Consider the following 18458-nt stretch of genomic DNA (forward strand, 5'->3'; position numbering starts at 1 on the left):
TTCTCCCTCATTGAAAAACCCTGAATGTACAAATATGCAAATAATTTTAATTTCAAAAAGTTTTCAAGACATAAGATGTGTCCTTCACTGTAAAGTCTGCTCTCAGTGTATGTGTAGCTTGAAATCTGTCTGGCACTCCAACCAAGATGTAAAATGAATTAAAAACCAGTCTGCAGGAAAATAAATGTTTTATTTTATTCCAGTTTTGTGAAAAATTACAACATTGACACCTGTAAATAAGAGTGGGTGGTGACCTTTTTACTTATTTTGTTCATAGAAAGCCTGTGATTGGTATAATTCACCTCCAAGGCAGGTCATTCTGCTGAGTGATTTGTAGTGAAGGCTCATTGAAGAATTGTGATTATACAGTCAAGATGTCAAAAGCAAACACGTCTTACAATGAGAAACAACCCTGCTCATAGGCACATTTGACTCTTCTTGTTAAGGTCTTTGTGTTAAACCACCTTCTCTGGACCTCTGACACCTCTTTATTCCATACTTAATATAATATATAAGACTATAAACACATACCTTATTTTACTTTTGTAAAGGACACATCCTTGGCACAAAAACACACAGATACAGCTGTTTCAGCGTTCGAAACAATCTGTTGAAAGAAGTTTGGCACATGCTTCACATGTCTTCTGTACCATTATTTGAGTGGTAATGAGACATGTAGAATCAGCTGACAGTAGGGGAGGGAGGGGGTGTTAAAAGGCTTTCTGTTCCTTTAGATATCTGCCAGTTGGAGTTTCTCTTAAGAGTGCTGCAACAAGGTTTATGTACAAGTCAAAGCATGTGATGGTAAAACTACTGCTTTAGTAATCTCAATTAGAGCTCACTGCTGCTCACTAAAGGCAAAGGTATACACAGCCAATTGACAGATCCTGGGACAGTACGCACCAACTCACCAAAATTGTATAAACCCACATATAGTGTTCTATCTGTATTAAAACCCTTTTTTGCCTTTTTAAGTAAACATGACATTTGTGGGCACTGACACTGGAATAAACAGCATGACTTTTTCAATTTGACAGCGAAACAGTAAATGCAAACAAGCCATGACACTACAAACAACACATCGCAAACCGCAGGTTTCTGATTTTCTACATCATGGTCACAGAGGACATACTGTACACATTATCATCACAAACCCAACTGTAGGATCTTGGCTATAGTCAAGTCACAGTTGACGTGATAATGACTGGTTCTGGCTAACATACTGTATGTAATTCTGTATGCAGGCACATACAATGCAGCACTTTCTCTGTATTTCTCACATTTATCTTTTAACATGTTTTCAGTCAAGTCCTTGAATGTAATATGGCTTGTTAAGATAAGTTCGAGCACGGAGAAAGGCCAGCGGTTGGATGCTGGTGGCATTGTATTTGTTGTAACCCAGTCTGTGCAGATGTTAGAAAGTTCCAGGCACGAAGTAAATTCTGCAACAGCAGGCAGCAGGTGCAGTACTTGATAATTCTTTTGTTGACCACATACTGTAGCTTTAGTTTCTTCAAGTGTGATACTGGTGCAAGGTTAGAGCTGAAAGGAAAGCTTAATCTTTTACTGTCTTCTTCTGAAAATGCCGGGATGAACAAATCATGCTTTGATTTGACCTTTTGCTGAACAATTTAACTTTCATGCTCTGAACAGAAACGGTAACAACCTTAGCAGCAACACTAGACAAACATGCTGTCACATGTTAAATTTGCAGTTGGCTTATATTTCCCTTTAGTATTATACAAAAGGAACAGCATTGTGCTCCCTTTGTAAATCCTATATGCTTGTGTAAGTACAGTGATTCCTCTTCATATATTCAGAGCAATAAATGCACAGTGTTGAAAAAGATTCCTCCAGCTTTGCTCAACATGTATCCTCCCGTTGTCCGTCTCTCTTTATCCAAACGTCCGGCAAGTCTGGCTTACTGTTGGGTAAAATAACGACTTCTTCACTCTGGCTGCTGCGGCCCTTACCACAAGTCTCATAAACTGTTTCTTTCAATGAGAGACGAAGCGTGTCTCTTTTCCCATTTAGGTGTCCTGGTTGTAAATGAACTTCCCCTTCTTCTTCATTTTGCTGTGTATTTGAAGGCCCTGGTTCGATGTCACTCAGGCACGTTTCGTTGGAGTCCTCCAGACCCTCGCAGGAGCTCTGAGACTGGGAGGAGAGGTGATAGTGATGATGGTGATGGAGCTCATCTGTGGTTTGTTCCTCTTTGCAGAGGGATGGCTGGTCGATGGTCTCAAGTGTGTGGCTGATTATAGTCTCCTCTATGCTAGAAGATGAGGAGAAAGATGTATTGCTCCAGTGTTTCACCCCACCACACTGACTTCGGCAAGTTTTACACAGCAGCCTGTCCTTAGTTAGGTCCTCTTGTGCTAGACCTGCAGGTCGCAGAGTGTTCTCTTTGTAAGGAGATGAGGTCTGGAGAGCTGGAGGCGGTTGGCTGATCTTATGTTGACGACTTTGCATCTCCTCACTGTCCCCATCCACATCTCTCCCAGAGTACTCAATCTCATCAGAGAGCACAGAGGGCCGGTTGGACAGCTTACTGGTGCAGGTGCTGTTTTCAAAGCTGTCACTCAGCCGGTAGGCCAGCGGCTGCAGCTCGTACTGCTCCTGCCCTCTGCCCCCTCCTCCTCCCGCTCCACTCTGTTTCTGCCTCTGCTGACGCTGGTGGTTGGGGTACAGATAGCCACCTGCGTCTTTGTCATAACTCCTCCTCACTCTAGATCTGCCAAAGGCCCCATTAGCAGCTGAGGCAGATGAGGAACAAGGTTCTGCTGCTGCTGAGCTTGATGACAGCACACTGTCGGTCTGGTCTGAAAAGCATGGCAGCGTGATCTTTCCACAGTTTTTCTGGGGTCCAAAAAAGCAGCACAGGGACTGAAAAAAGAAGGTTGCAAATCCACATGCTACGCATTTCACCAAAAACAGGAAAATCCCAAGTTTTCTGAATAGCAGGACTGTGGCAGGCAACATGATGATCCCCATGCTGAAAAATGCACCAGAGACTATTGCTACAGGACATCCCATCCTTTTAGTGGAGTGTGCTACTTTCCCAATTTTGTCTGAATGAGGAGCGGAGCTGTAGGATATGCAGTAATTAGCAATAAAATCAACAGACAACCCTGCTGCCGATGATATAAACAGAGCCTCAATGCCACTCAGCTGCCATTCAAGAAGAACCAGGAGGCCGACCGTGACAAACACACTGCCTCCTACAGCCACAGTCCCATATATACTCAATGGAATATTCCATGTGGTTAAGAGAAGCAAAGCAAATGTGAGGGCCACTGAGAAGCCAGCTACCACCAGAGTCTCTGAGCTTAAAGACTGCTGTAGGTCAAAAAGAGACAGCTGACTTATGAACCAGCCATTCTCCAGCCCTTGTGGTGCCCCTGATATTTCTCTGTTAAACCACGTCAGGATATCTCTGTAGAAAAGACTGGTTCTACTAAAGTTGAAGCTGTAGAGGTATGTGGTTTTGAATGCCAACACGAGGGCAGCGACCTTGCCATCTGGCTGGAAGTACAGACCTCCACTGTGGGCCAGATGGCCCTCAGCGTACCTCTCTGCCAGCATCATACTGAGGCAGTTCTCAAAAACGCTGGGAGGGTAGGGGAAAGGGATGTCATTACAGCAGAAATGAAGGGCATCATCACTCTCTGAGCACCTTCTGACAGATACCCAATGTATAAGCTGCTCCACAAGGCAGATATGGTCTGTGGTTGCATCTTTATCCTCTGGTGATGGCGCAGCATAGAAGCTTTGGTTCTGAACCCGTACACATAGGTCCCTCAACCAAACCTGCGCGTCTGGTCGGCTCATGTTAAAGTCTGGGTCAAGAACCAAAGAGCCGTTGCTTCTTGGGTTAAAGTGATCCCCGTTATCAGTTGGTTTGACGCCCCAAACAAGCATTAACCTCACAGGCTTGTCCTCTCCATTCCTCTGTCTCTCAAACATAAACATGTGGCGATACTCTGCGTCGTATCTCTCAAACGGGTGACTGGAGCGGAAAAGCTGGGTGACCTTGCTGTCAAGGGTGGGCAGTTTCATACCTGGGTCAATGCAAGACATGTACGTACCACCAGCAGCAAGCACTGCAAACCAGCACACCCATATGTATCTAAACTTCACCACTCCGCAAGGCAGGATTTTGAGAAATAACAAATTGGAGGTGTCAGCGAAACCTCGTTTCAATTCTCTCAGCTTCTGCCCGAGAGTGAAGAGGCATCGCTTGCGTGAGCTTGTATCCCAGAAGCCACCAGTGTTTTTGGAACAGCATGGTTTCCATCCCTGCACTGCTACAGATGCAGAGGATGCTTCTGTGTAGCGCTCACGCAGAATGAAAGAGCACGGCAGCCACACTAACGCTAAAAGTGAACTGATGAAAGAGGAAGTTCCGAGGTAAACAGAAAAACATCTGATTGCTGTAATGCTGCTGAGATAGCCAGAGAAAAATGCTGCGCTAGAGGTTAATCCTGATGCTAAAATCAAATACCCAACTTCTTGCAAAGCTCTGTTTACTCTCTTCTCCAGGGAAGCCATGGGGTTCTGAGATAGCTGCAGATTCCAGAAATCAGCAAAGATGAAAACCTGATTGGAGCAACTTCCCAAGAGAATAAGAGCTGCGGAGAGGTTGACCAGGGGGAAGAACGTCAGCTGAAATGCTACTTTGTAGAGAAAATAGGAGGTAAGGAGGGAGCCTGCGATTGCTATCACAGATAATGCTACTATGAAGAGAGAGTGGAGATACAGAGCCATGGTGAAAAGAAGGGAAACAACAGCTAGGATAGGGTATACTGAATCTCTTGCCAGGTAATACTTGAAGAGTGTCTGCTTGATGCCAAAGTCCATGCCAGTGATAGTCGTGTTGTTGTACGTCAGGTCCCTGCCTTCAAGAGTGTTCATGTATATCTCCATCATGTGTTCTCCTTTGTCCACGGGTAAGAACAGAAGGCTGTACTTCAGCGTTGGGATTTGGTATTCAACAGTCTGCGGCCCAAGGAAGTCTTTATCAACCAGGAAGTGTAGGATTTGGAACACCACGCGGGATTGTTTGCAGCGGGACGGGACAGAGGAGCAGCTGCCATGTTTAGGTCTCTCAACACAAGCCTCAACCAGATGTCCCTCATGATAGTACAGAGCACACTTCCGGAGAAGGTTTAGAGATTCAGAGACCTGACGTGAAAAGGAGAAAATTGAATGACATTAAAGGCCTTGATAAAATCACCCTTCAAACAGATCATTAATGCACTCCAGGAGTTATGTTATAATGTAGAATTATAAATTATATCTTTTGTGGCATCGTTAAACATTTTTCTTATTGTTCACAATTCATATGAAAAGCCAAAACCAACTATTTATTTGAGAAAGTTTTTGTCTCTATGAATGTTAAATGGTGAAAAACTGAGAGTGGAAAAGAAGTTCAATTTCTTCTTTTTGTGTACGACTTGGAATTGGTATAATATACAATAATACCACTTTCTAATAAGCTTTCACCAGCTGAAGAGGTTTTTCACTGCCTTGAAACCCAACAGTCATTCTTATTAATACATGTAGCCTATTACTGATTGAGACAGAATTAGTAAATAATTTAGTCAGTTTATAAACCCTTTATAAAGGTATAAAGGCTTTAGAAAGTGGTACCAATATCTTGATATCACTCACATAGTTCATGTTAATTCTGTTATTGACAAGAATTAGAAAAAACATTCCTCCAAAAAACTAAATGGACCTTTAAATGTAAAATAAAAAATGTTAAATCAGTGGTAGAGTATACTAAACTCCAGCTTCATTTACTTAGCTATTTTAACTAAGTAAGTGAACATTGTGCTCAGAATATTTTACCACAGATATGTCTCTTATCAAGGTCAAGAATGTATCTGCATGCTAAAAAAATGTTAATTTGTACCATGCACCTCACATCTCACTTGCAGTGCAAGATTGGCTATTGCTTTGAACTTAGAAAAACTTTGTGGTAATTATTCCAATTAATGAAGTAATTTGTTTCTCTGGTATTTTTTAATGGAAAGGATATGGAAAAGAAAGCTACCTGGTGGGAGGTTAGACTGAGGCAGCAGGAGGCATTAGTGAGGACAGCCAAGTAATTGCCCAGGGACCAGCTGGGGCAGCAGCCGCTTCTGGACGTTCCCTCTGCCTCCACCCTCACATGCTGCTGGCACAGGTCCTGGAACTGGGCCTGGGAGCGTATCTGAATCAGACAAGGGAAATATTTTTTGAACACATGCCCAGTTTTGAAACAAATACACAAAAAATGAATTCATTTCATATGAGGTAATATACTGCACATAAAAATCATGTTTTAATTCCTGCAGAGAATTTAAAGGTTTGGATATGGTTAAGGCACGAAAGAAAGAAAAATGAAGTGGTGATTAACAGAAGATGGTGGCTAAAGAGATGAAGAAAGAAACAAAAAGCAGAGGACTAAAGGTGAGGTGGAGGGTTGAGTAAATCAGAGCGAACCCTGGATTGCTCCATCTCACACATGGCATGGATGGCCTTCAGGCTCCAGAGACTGGCTGAGTTTTCTGAACGAAACACCAGCTGGGACAAATGCTCGCCTGCGTGGAGAAAGACAGATGGATTCAAAGATGACTGGCAGTGAATCATCAATTTGTAGGGATGATTGGAAATGTTCAGAATAGCTTAACTGTTAGTAGAAGATTTACATTTTGGGGGTATAAATTAATAAAAATAAAACAAGGCAAAAAACATATTTCATGTGTCCTGCTGTCTGTTTTGAGTATAAATTAGGCTTCTAAATGAAATGCAAACCTCAAGGCTTGGAATTGCTAATAAATTCGTTTAGGCAGTTTCTGGTGTTTTTATGAGGCAGAAACAGAAATATAGTCTTTGATCCAACAGCAGTCTATTTCAAAGTAGAACTTTAAGAGGAAAATGTGGAGTAACTGAAAATGCATTCAACAAACTTCTTTCTTTGAAGCCACAACTGAAAGCTATTACACACATCTCAAAATCTCACTGTTTTTGTAAATTTGTACTTAACTAGTACGTTCTTACCGTTGTTTTTATGCTGCACTGTTTTCATTAGTGTGCTGGGAGTGCTGCTTAATCCCTAACAAGCTGAAGGGTTTTAATTTACATATTTAAAAGTATCTCAGCTTCTGAATGGGCTTTGATTACAGTGTTATAATATTTCCATTTCATTGTCTGCTCTGATGAATGTGCCGGAGCTAGCGGTGTTTATATTCCTCCTGGCAACTTGCTTGAATGTGCTATACAAGTCTAGATATTGCAATTAGGAATAGAATTGATATTTTATGCGAACTGATAGAATACTTCATTAACCCTAAATTGGAAATTGCAGAATGTATTTTGAAAGGTGTTTGTATTTTTATTGTTGCTGTTATCAATGGAGCAGCAGTTTAATTTATATATTTATTTTCTGTGATTTACGAGTGTGTCGGCAGGGATGAACCGACTAGGACTGACCCACCAGGAGCGTCGCAGAGGAAGGTATCTGGAGATGAGTCCCTGGCCAGCATCCTCTTTTTCCGAAGTCTGGAGGCGTCCTGGCTGCCGCTGCCATCTCTACTGACAGCAGCCCCGAAACTAGCAGAGATAGAACAAACACACACACACATTTAAAACATGATGTTAAAAAGTAATAAGGATCATTTTTAAATCTACATTAATTTATTGTTGGCCATTAGGTGATAGTGCAATAAGCTGTAAACATAATATATTGTCACCTTATAATGTTGAACGAAACAAACAGCAAACAGCTGCTTATTTACACATCCAACAGACTTGGAGCAAAGCAACATTATCATTCATTTGGCAGTGTGTTTTCTGGCCACCTGGCAAATGTAAGTCCAATATTCACTCTGCTTTCGGCTCAGTTTTGGTCTCCACCAACTCCAACTGAGAAAAATATCTGACCCTTTAGTGGCTAAATGCTCCACTATGTTTACCCGCTAGTCGCTAACTTTGTCCATCTAACATTTAGTGTTGGGAGTCTAGTGTACTGTGGGTTTATCAGAGCTTTTTCCATGAAAACTGCTGTCTGCTGCGACTGGAAACAAGGTTGATGAGAGCAGTGAGAGTAACCCAAAACAGCAAAGTCACAGGAGGGAAAACTGAAACAATGACCTGAAAGACACTAAAACGCTCCCTCAGAGCTGAAGGAGAATGATTTGATTATTGTTAATATAGAGCAACTTAAATCATTTATTTTATTATAAAGTTAATGATTGTGCATACTTTTAATTACATGTTCATATCTATAATAACATTTATTTGATATTTCTATATTTAATGAGCCTTTATTTTATATCTATTTTGAATGTGTTTTATGCTATATAAAGTTAATACATGTAAAGTTATGTATATTAGGTGCAGCAACAATACTTATAACCTATAACCCCACACCTGTATACACATAAGTTGACAGGACCACCATCGCTGCATGTGTACAGCTCGTTTCCATCTGTAAAGCATCTGTGTGCAGCAGTCAGTACTGCAGACCGGCTGTGTAGAAAGTCTGCATTCTGACCTTTTACTGAGCTGCTGTGGTAAAGGAGACAAAATTTTCCCCGGGCCAGTGTTCTCCAGCAGCTCAGACAAGCTGGACTGGCGGACTCCAATGTATGTTCCCCGTGGCTCAAAGCCCTGAAGAAAGAACACACACACACACATACAAACAGACATCAAAGCTAAAGACAGCGTGGATGCTGGTGCCCATCAATGCACTGCAGCATTTTACTGAATAAATCTGCATCATTTGTACCTTGTAATAATGTCTGAATTGCCATTAAAAAACACTCTTGGATTTTTTTTTGGTGATGTGTTTGATGTTATTTTAAAAGAAAAGAAGGAGAACTACTTGGACATCAGACTCCACACTTAAATAATCAGAAAACCCTTGTGTTGGCCCAATTATATTTAATTTGTATGTAAATCCTTTTTTTAATATTAGTAATGACTCATTGTTGAGATTCACATGCTGCATTTTCAGAATCATTCATTAATCAGTGTTTATCTTGTAAGCACCCATCTCAAAGGTGAGAAGATGTACTTAATTAAGATGACAGCAAGTGTGATCTAATTCATAGTGGATCATTGAATTTGAGATGAGGTTGAGGTAAATGGATATGCCTGAGATCATGAGTCATTAGGGAAACAGTAATTAACACTCAGCCTAAGGTGATGAGGGAGGTTTGTATTGTAGATTTGACAGTCGAGGTACATGAGCTGCACTAAGGGACACCATAGGAATAAATGTAATAAACAGTATGCTTTTGTATGAGCGTATGTCTCAGACATGCGCCTGTTCCCCAGAGTGATGACTTCTTCTAAACTGACTCACCAGCAGCGGGTCAGAGAAGTCTGGCAATGGACCAATGAAGAGGCCAGCCAGTGAGCAACCCAGAAGCAGCACAGCGCAACCAATGAGCACTGCTAAAGGGTAATCCACTATCACCTGGGAATAACTGCCAGATAGAAAACCACAGAAGAAGAAGCTGTCAGTGACACTGAGTAAAGATTCATTATTATGATCATAACAAGTGTGACATGCATTACCTCTGGGTTTGTAAAGTGAAAATGGGTTTCTGTGCTTACTTTCTAAGGATGCAGTAGAATCCTCCATCCCTGTTAATAATTGAAAACTTTATTATAATAATGATCCACACAAATTTGAAAAGGATGAACAGAAAATGTCTGTAAACACACCTGACTGCCACCACGTGTCGCTGCGTCGGTTTTTGTGTCCTGCCTTCGTTTGAACCGTGCAGCCAGTGACATCTCACAGCACTGTGACGTGATTGATGTGCAGAACTACAACTGTGTCCCATTTTGACCACTACAACTCCTTCAGCATGAGGCCCTGTTGTGTTTGAATGACAGTCCTGGCAGGTGTTTGGTTTAATTGGCTCCTGATGGCTGCAATGGGGACATTTCCGGGGCTGTAGCGAATCGTAGGCCCCGGCACGAGGACCCTGGGGAACCTAAAGAAAAAAAAAAAGATAGATGAAACAGAAATATTGCATATTATGATCTTCTCATAGAGGATTCTTGTTTCTTGTATCACTCATGCCCCAGTATTTTGAGTGACACACTGACTATTTTTGTCACTGCCTCCCAAATCCAACATCTATTTCTAACCTATTTTTGAGACAGTCCGACTTTTAATGGTTCCATATATATCTATCCTTAACAAGATACTGTACAGTCAGTGCTCATGCATACTTGGTGATAAAGCTGACAGGAGGAAGAGGGTCTGCCAAGGCTGCTGCAGCTGTCACATAGCTCCCCTTCAGTCTGGATGACTGTCAAATGGGCCTCAGCAGCACACACACTGTCGGGAGGGCACAGAGAGACCGCCGGGATCTCGCTGAGGAGGAGAGAGTACAGACGGGAGGAGAGAAAGATGGGTGTGAGGAAGAGAGGAGGGAGGAAAAGAAAAGAGAAGAGGAAAATGTGTCAGCAGAAGAGAAGAAATGATTGGCATATAGGCAACAGTTCTTTTAGACTGAAGGTGCAAAAGTTCTGTCTGTGAAACAGTGCAAATATGCAGGTGATGTCTGTAAAACTTAGGCATAACAATCTATCTCCCCCACCACACACTGATTGACATCTCAGTTTCTTGACTATATTCTTGGCTCAACTTTATCTCATATTCCAACGGAGAATTGAGCGAGCCAGCAGAACTAATGAGGTAAGGAATGGATTTCTGGGTAACGCACTGTGGCTAGTGGAAATAAGGAGGCCCAATTAAAAAAAAAAAAGAAAGGTATGTGAGAGACTGTACATATCATGTCAGAGACCCCATTATGAGAGAGAGGTAGCTGGCTGTCCAGGATAGATAACATGAGGCTGAGTGATGACTCATGGGTAATGGCAGCATTCAGGAGAAGCCTGGAGTGACAAGTGTAATGATATGTTTCTCCCCTCTGAGTAATGTATTTCTTTCTCATTCCTACAGTATGGCTAGGTTGCGCAGTTTATTAGTCCATGGAGTGTTGTGTTGGGCCACCGCTTTGGTCCAGACTGAATTAACTATTGGATATACTGACACGCAGTTTTATGCAGACATTTACGATCCCCAGTGGATGGAACTTAAAGTCCCTTGCCACTCAAAAATATGTTTTTCTATTCATTCCTACAGTTGAATGTTTGAGCTTCACTGTGCAGAAAAATGCATGTGCAGAGTTTGACTTTAGAAGGCTGTTTTCACATTCATCTGCTGAAAGTGGAAAGTTTCTCTGTGCTCATTAAAAACCTGATTTTAATAGGTGGGCCTATGAGCAGGATTTGTGACTTACAACTAGTTTGGAAGCCAATCCTGGTCCAATATTCAATTTACACAAGTGTGATGTGGAAACTTAAAGCCTCCATTGCACATAAACTAAGAATGGACTTTACAGTGAAGTAGGAGACAACTTGTGTCCAGCAGTTAAAACTTCTGAAATGAAACAATATTCACATATTCATTGATGATACTGTTTTAAGAATTTTAACATCGTAATTATACGGTTTTGTGGAAAAAACATATCAGACACACATTATTGTTCCAAGCAGAGTATTTTCATGTCTTTATACATGTCTGGAGAGGATCTTTAATGACTTTGATGGTCTCCTCTAGCCTCTAGCACCACCAGTGGGTCAATGTTTTTACTTATCCTGAGAAATAGCTCAATATTCACTACATGGATGAAAAAAACTTTGTACAGACACTGTTTTTGGTGATCCCCTGAATTTTCCCTTAGCACCACTATGTGGTGCACATTGTTGGTTTTGAGTGAAGTGTCTCAACAACTGTTGGATGGATTGCCATGAAATGTGGTGCAGACATTCATGTTTCCCTCAGGATGAACTGTAATAATTTTGGTGATCTCCCTTTATTTTTCATCATTACATTTAATTTTTTATTTGTCCAATACTTTAATAGTTACACAGGTTCAACTAACGTTAATGATGGCTCAGTTTCATTCAATTGTCCAAGGAAGCTATATACTGCTAAACCATGCACCATACAGGAGTTAATAAATTTGGACAAACTAAATGTGATTCAGCCATCATTAATGTTATTAATTGTAGCGGTGCTTTGCCTGCTTTGAAAATGTCTGCTGTGAAAAACATCTATTAGTCTAAATGTCAGCATGCTAACATGCCAAACCAAGATGGAGAACATGGTAAACATTTATAGGCCTACGTCAACATGTTACTATTATCATTGTGAGCATGTTAGCATGATGCTGAGTATATCAACTAAAATTTAGGGAAATCTGTATAAAATGAGGTACAAGACATCTATAAAATTTCCATTTGAGGAAAGATGATGTGCAGCCACAAGAACTTTATGTTAAGAATTGTTTATTATCACATTATAGGATTTTAGCTTCATTCAGCCTATTTCCAGATTTTTTTTTACATCTCATGATATTGAAACTGGACTAATTAGAGACCAAACTGAACTACTGAGTACTGTTGTAGTTACATCTCAGTAAAAAGAGGGCATGAGGTCTGTGTAGTCTACCACATGCTTGTTTTTCCACAGTCGACTGGATGCAACCGCACTTCTTCCTGTCTTGTCACTATGGCGACAGAGTAAGTCAACATAGGCTAAATGACCTCACACAGTTTTATTTGGATTCCATAATAAGGCGCACCGATGATGAGTAGTCTGTTGAACTGGTGGTAGACAGTGGCAGAGGGATTATGGAGCTGATTAATGGTGGAGCTCAGTGAGGAACTGAACCTCAGTATTTTGTCTTCGTATTACAATAAAACTGTAATGTGATCTAAATAATAAATTGCTTACTGTGTACTCAGCAGCTTTTAGTTACATAGCAGATGTTTTTCAACTGATTGAGCCTGTTTAGGTGCTGGACTGAGTAAATAATTACATTCAATAAAGGGGAAGTCAACACTGTCAACTCATTTAACACTATATTTTATTGCTGTAGCATTATAAACCCCATTCAGTACTCTACGTCGGCTACAATACACAGGTACACTAAATTATTAGCAAATACCGTGTACTGTAACCTGCTGTGAATATTTAAGCCTATTACTCCTCTTTCATGGCTTTTCACAGGCCAGCCAATATAAACACACACAAGAGGAAAGAAATTCATGAAACTCATCAATATTTCAGCAGATGAATACAAAAATACATCCAGGAAGGTGTCACTGAGCTGCTCCCCACAATAAAAAAGGACACTGACATTGTGCACTGATGCCAGAATGACCTCTGAGTTCACCTCAAAACATGCAAGAATACAACATAAAAGTTACTCTCATTTCATTTTAAATGCACTCAGCTGCCGCTTTATTAGGTATTTAATCATCATTCCCTCTTGTCAAAACTAAGCTTGACTGGTAGTGTCAATTGCTGAGATGCTTGTTTGGAGCCAAAGTAACGTCTAGGGGCACTCAAAAGACTCCAGCAAGGAGAATCACAAAGAATCTCTGAGGTTAAAGACCTTCATCTCTTTCTACTCTCTCCTCTGTTTGCCTCTAGGTCTCTGTCTCACTCTCTATCTGCATGTCTCTTTCATCGACTCTCCGGATGCCACTCAATGTCACGTCCTCGAACATTTCCTGAACCCCCAATCACACACACATGTACATGCACTAGAAGCTCAATCTGTATTCAGGAGGCAAACTATTAACCTTAAGGCAGAGATGGATCTGTGTGGGTATTATTAGAAGATCTGCCTTCTGTGTTTAGAAGAGGAAACAAAAAGAGGATATCTTTCTGGGAGATACAAAAATGAGGCGTGTTGTTGAGGTAAAGGGTGTCAGGCCTCAGCTGCTTCCAGCCCCACTTTCATGTTTGAAGCCCCCTCAGCCATTTGATGTTTTTTTTTTTACATGCAGGGCCGTTGCATCAGTGGGGAACAGAGTGAGTGACAGGGTGACATCAGTGACCCAGACTTCTCGCCTGACCAACAGAACAGATCTCTCAGATCTTTGTCAAGTCAACTGAGTGTGAGAAAGTGTGTGTGATGGATGCTGCCCTGATTTGTGGAGCTACCGCATACAGTAGAGCACAAAAGCCTATTTATATGATGATGAATTAAAGAAGGCACTGAAAGCATTGTCTCTCCTTTATCATGTTCCTAAAGTACTCGTGTACTAAATAATGATATTCCCTGAAATGCTGTGATCACTAAACATACATTTGTAAAAGTAAGTTGACAGAAGATCCTCTCTTGGTTTCACCACCAGTAGAAAGAGAGCAGCCTAATCAGGGGTTAATGATGTAGTTATCTTGTAAAGACAATTATTATAGTGTTATGGAAAAATAAAAAAGAGTAGAAACCATATCATGGCACACAATCTCATTGTCCACAGTATAAACACAGCTAGATTGAGTGCTGTTGAACAATAGCGGCCACAGGAGACACATTCACGTCTGCTGAATATCAATTTTTTCTGTCAATAATCAAGTTACACAGAGAGCTACAAATAAACCCACAGGCAAGAAAAAAACAACAACCCACCTTTGGCAAGCCTCTTGAATTCCCCTTTCATTTGTAGGAGAATCATCCATCACAATCGCATCCGTGCTTTCTCCTATTGTCGAGCAAGCATCCATCTCCCTCTGACTCGGCCTTAAAAAATGAAGCAAGAAAAAAAAGGCAATTACAAATGTCTTGTAATTTTGGACTGGGTTAGATAAACAGTCCCCATCTGCCCAGACTGAGTCCACGAGGATCAGAGGTACGGGCTTGTTTCTGCTACTACAGAGCAGCACCAGGGCTGTTTGGGTTAATCTGCCCCGAGCTGCGCTCTGATTGGCGGAGCCGCGGTGATGCTGAGGACGCTGCTTGGTCGCTGTCCAACCGGCCGCGGTGCTGGAACACAAAGTGACGGGTAGAAGGCATCAGTGCCTGGTTAATTGGCTCAGACAGGAGCTACAGCTGCTGTTTAATGTTTGTTATGAAGGTCCACAGACAGTGATGCTGTGTTCAATTAAAGCCATAACTTAATTGAGACCTCCAGCTGCTGATCAACGGTGCATCAATACCGAATGAGTTGGCAACATACTGTATTATTCTTGTCAGGACTGACAAGGTGAATTCAGGTAAAAGCCACGGTACCTCAACACTTTCTTTTATTAAAGCTTAACTAGCCAGTAAAGGTGAAGTCTGATTTAATCAGAGTGCACAAGGGCTTAAAGGATTAATTGATTAGTTGTTTGGTCCATAAAATGTCAGAAAATGATGAAAAATATCAATCACTGTTTCCCAAAGCCCAAGATGATGTCCTCAAATGTTTTCTTTTGTCTCAACCAAACAGTCCACAACTCATAAAGTTATTCAGTTTACTATCATAGAAACCAGAAAATATTTACATTTGAGAAGCTGGAATCAGAGAATTTGGACATTCTTTACTTAATTAAGACTCCAAATGATTCATCGAACATCAAAATAGTTGGTGATTAATTTAATAGTTGGCAAATAATCTATTCATCGACCAGTCGTTGCAGCTCTAAACAAAAGTGTAAGAAATAGTCTCATTACTTAGCCTACACATTGTCACATCTTTATTTAAGCTTTTAAAGGACCAGTGTGTAACCATCTGAATACCCCATCCCCCACCCTCCCTCCCTCCTGGGCTACTATAGAAACATGGTGATGCAACATGGCGGCCTTATATCTCCATATGTAGATATAAAGGGCTCATTCTAAGGTAACAAAAACACAACAGTTCTTATTTTCAGGTGATTATACACTAATTAAAATATACTTATGAATATTATATTCCATTTCTGCAAAGTCCGTTCTGCTAGATGCCACTAAATTCTACACACTGCACCTTTAAGTAGTATAAGTAGCACATAAGTACCAAAATTTAGTCTGAAGCCTGGTCCCTTTACCATCTTGTTGTATTAACGAAAAAAAAGCATTTAATGTCAGCGAGTCCATGTGATACTACTGACATAGTATTGAGCAGCATGGTTGGTACTTTATTCCTAATAAAACACAATTTATAAAGATATTACATGCTATAACTAGTGGTTTTGTCAATGGTTAATAAATAATTTACTAATGCTTTATAGATGCAGTTATAAACTGTTAATAACATATTTTGGGTTACCAGGTCATGACAAATCCATTTGAAGGGTTTACCCATTTACTAACATGTATAACTGCAGAGATGATGGATAAAAACATTTATTAGTTACCTATAAACATTTCTAGCTGCAGACTAAATGACTCATTAGAAAGTGAGAAATCCATTAGCATTTATTAATGGTTTACTAACATTATTCAACAGACCAGCCAAAGGGGTTTTTCACAAACTGGCAACCCCAAAAGTTGTTCCTATTATTAGCTTATAACTGTAGGCCTACTCTATAAAGCAGTTATAAATGATTCATTAACCAATAATAAATCCATCACTTGCAACCCTTTATGAGGTGTGCCACACTAGGAAGCTGTCTAGTATAATCATATTTATGAGATTTTCATTAGATGTTTTACATGCAACATTTTTTAATAAGCCTACAGTCATTACATAGTGAAGCATGAATAATATTTCCGTCTGAAATATGGCGGAGTACAACCAGAAGTGGAAATTCTCAAGAAGTATCTCAAAAATCTCTTCAATAGTGTATTTTATACCTTCCTCTGCAGCTAAAGAGATTTGGCTTTTTTTGGTAGACTTTGCCAAAAAAGGGAGTTCTTAATATTTTTTTTAAATGTATTTAAGAATGACATCAGTTTGACGGTGATGTATTGGCCAAAAAAGTAGCTTTAGTGTTTCTCAAGGAAAAAAAATTGGGTGAATTAAGTTTTGGTGGGTTTAGAAATTGTTCTATTTTTATCATAATGAAGAGAACAGAAAAAAAAAACAGACTATAACTTAAGGCTACTTATTAAGAAGTGAGAGTCAGTCGAAGCCGACTGGCTCAAAAGGAAAAGGAGAAACTGTGACACAGCAGACCTGCGAGACTCGCTGCTAATGAGGTGGCCGCTGGTCTGGCTCTGGTTATAAATATGAATCATGGCGCAGGACGCTTGTCTCTGAGGGGCCACCTTGGGGTAAAAAAAAAGGAAATGATTTATTGGAAGAAGAAGCAAAGATCAGGAAAAAGAGAGTGTGAGAAAGTTTTGTAGGAGAGATCAAAGTCCTATTTCAAGGTTTTAAATGAGAGGCAGACACAGTTGGAGGGTGAATATCTTTATTTTCATCTCAAAGATGTAGCCTAATAAAAACTGATTCATACATGTGTCTGTTGGGTTGATTAAGTGTTTGATGAGAGAATCAGACTGATCTACAATCAATCTGATTATGTAAGGATATGGCCTTGTAGAGGCTTTATGCTTCATGCACAAGGGATGCAGTTGAAAGCTCTGAATACTAGTAAGTAGATCTTTGAGCTTAGATTTTCTTTACTATATACATGATCCTGTTTGGATTGTTGTTGTGCACCAGTGCCCCCAAATTCTAACAAAAGCCTGTTGTGTTGTTGGCATGCAGTTATCTGAGCTGCCTGAGTTGCAGCTGACACAGCTAATGCCTTATTGACTTCAGACACTGATTAACTTACACTGGTTAACTGCTCTGCCTGCCAAACACACACACACACACACACACACACAAGAAAAAAAATAAACACATACCCAAAACCTGACCGTAAACCCAGATACACACACACATAATGAGAGGCTGCTGAGAAGGGGTTTGTCTTCTGGCTGGTAATGAGGCGACAGCCATTGTAATTTCCTGTGGCAGATCTCTGCCAGTAAGGGGTGATGCGAAGGGAAACGCTTCATTACAGCTCCAATGCTGCCTCAAGATCTGTAACACAGTTGGATAAATAAAGGTACAACAGGAAATACACCACGAGAGGCTGAGTGGAAACAAGGAGTACAAAAATGTGTTTATGTGTAAATTGGATTGCACTTTTTGGTGCCATTTCTTTCTGAACACATCAGTTTCTTAAGGTGAGAATAAAAAGGTGTTCTGCTGCCACCTGTTGGACAGATTGTGAAGGTGATACCAGTCCTCTACCTCCCACTGTGTCTCCTTCACACTGCAAAATAAATACATGCTGGTTGTTTGATGTGGAACAACATAATCACATTATCACTAATTGTATTTCGAGCTCAGTTAATCAGCATATAAACAGAACCACTTTGGCTATTTATGATCAAATTGTAAGTTCTAATTTAAACTTTTTTTTAAAAAAGTAAGTCTGTTTGAGTGTAAGTCTGTGTTCAATACAACATGTAGTATATTATCAGACTGTTGCATCTCTTTATACAGTCTGATTGCAGTTGTGAAGGCAGCTGTGTAAAAGTGCTTGAACATGCGGACTGAGTGACAACATGAGGTCGAGCTCTCCTGCAAAGTTGTTCAGCGGGTGTAAAGTTACGAGCGGACAGGACACACCTCTAGAGGGAGTTCCCGGGGAGGTGGAAACAAGGAGCTGATCACTTCTCCTGCAGAAA

At 40.6% G+C, this 18458-nt stretch overlaps 1 protein-coding gene across 1 annotated transcript; it reads right to left on the reverse strand.

Moving 5' to 3' along the window:
• Positions 1-73: 73 nt before the first annotated feature.
• On the reverse strand, positions 74-14743 carry disp2 (dispatched homolog 2 (Drosophila)). Its single transcript, XM_042436753.1, has 10 exons — positions 14499-14743; positions 10237-10381; positions 9721-9995; positions 9610-9639; positions 9356-9479; positions 8543-8658; positions 7484-7599; positions 6490-6587; positions 6059-6217; positions 74-5184 (listed from the first exon to the last, which is right to left on the reverse strand). Exons 1-10 carry the CDS (start codon positions 14591-14593, stop codon positions 1864-1866), a joined length of 4479 nt encoding a protein of 1492 aa, XP_042292687.1. The 5' UTR covers positions 14594-14743; the 3' UTR covers positions 74-1863.
• Between the last annotated feature and the right edge of the window lie 3715 nt (positions 14744-18458).

The sequence above is a fragment of the Thunnus maccoyii genome, chromosome 16 (assembly GCF_910596095.1).
Source record: "Thunnus maccoyii chromosome 16, fThuMac1.1, whole genome shotgun sequence".
NCBI lineage: Eukaryota > Metazoa > Chordata > Actinopteri > Scombriformes > Scombridae > Thunnus > Thunnus maccoyii.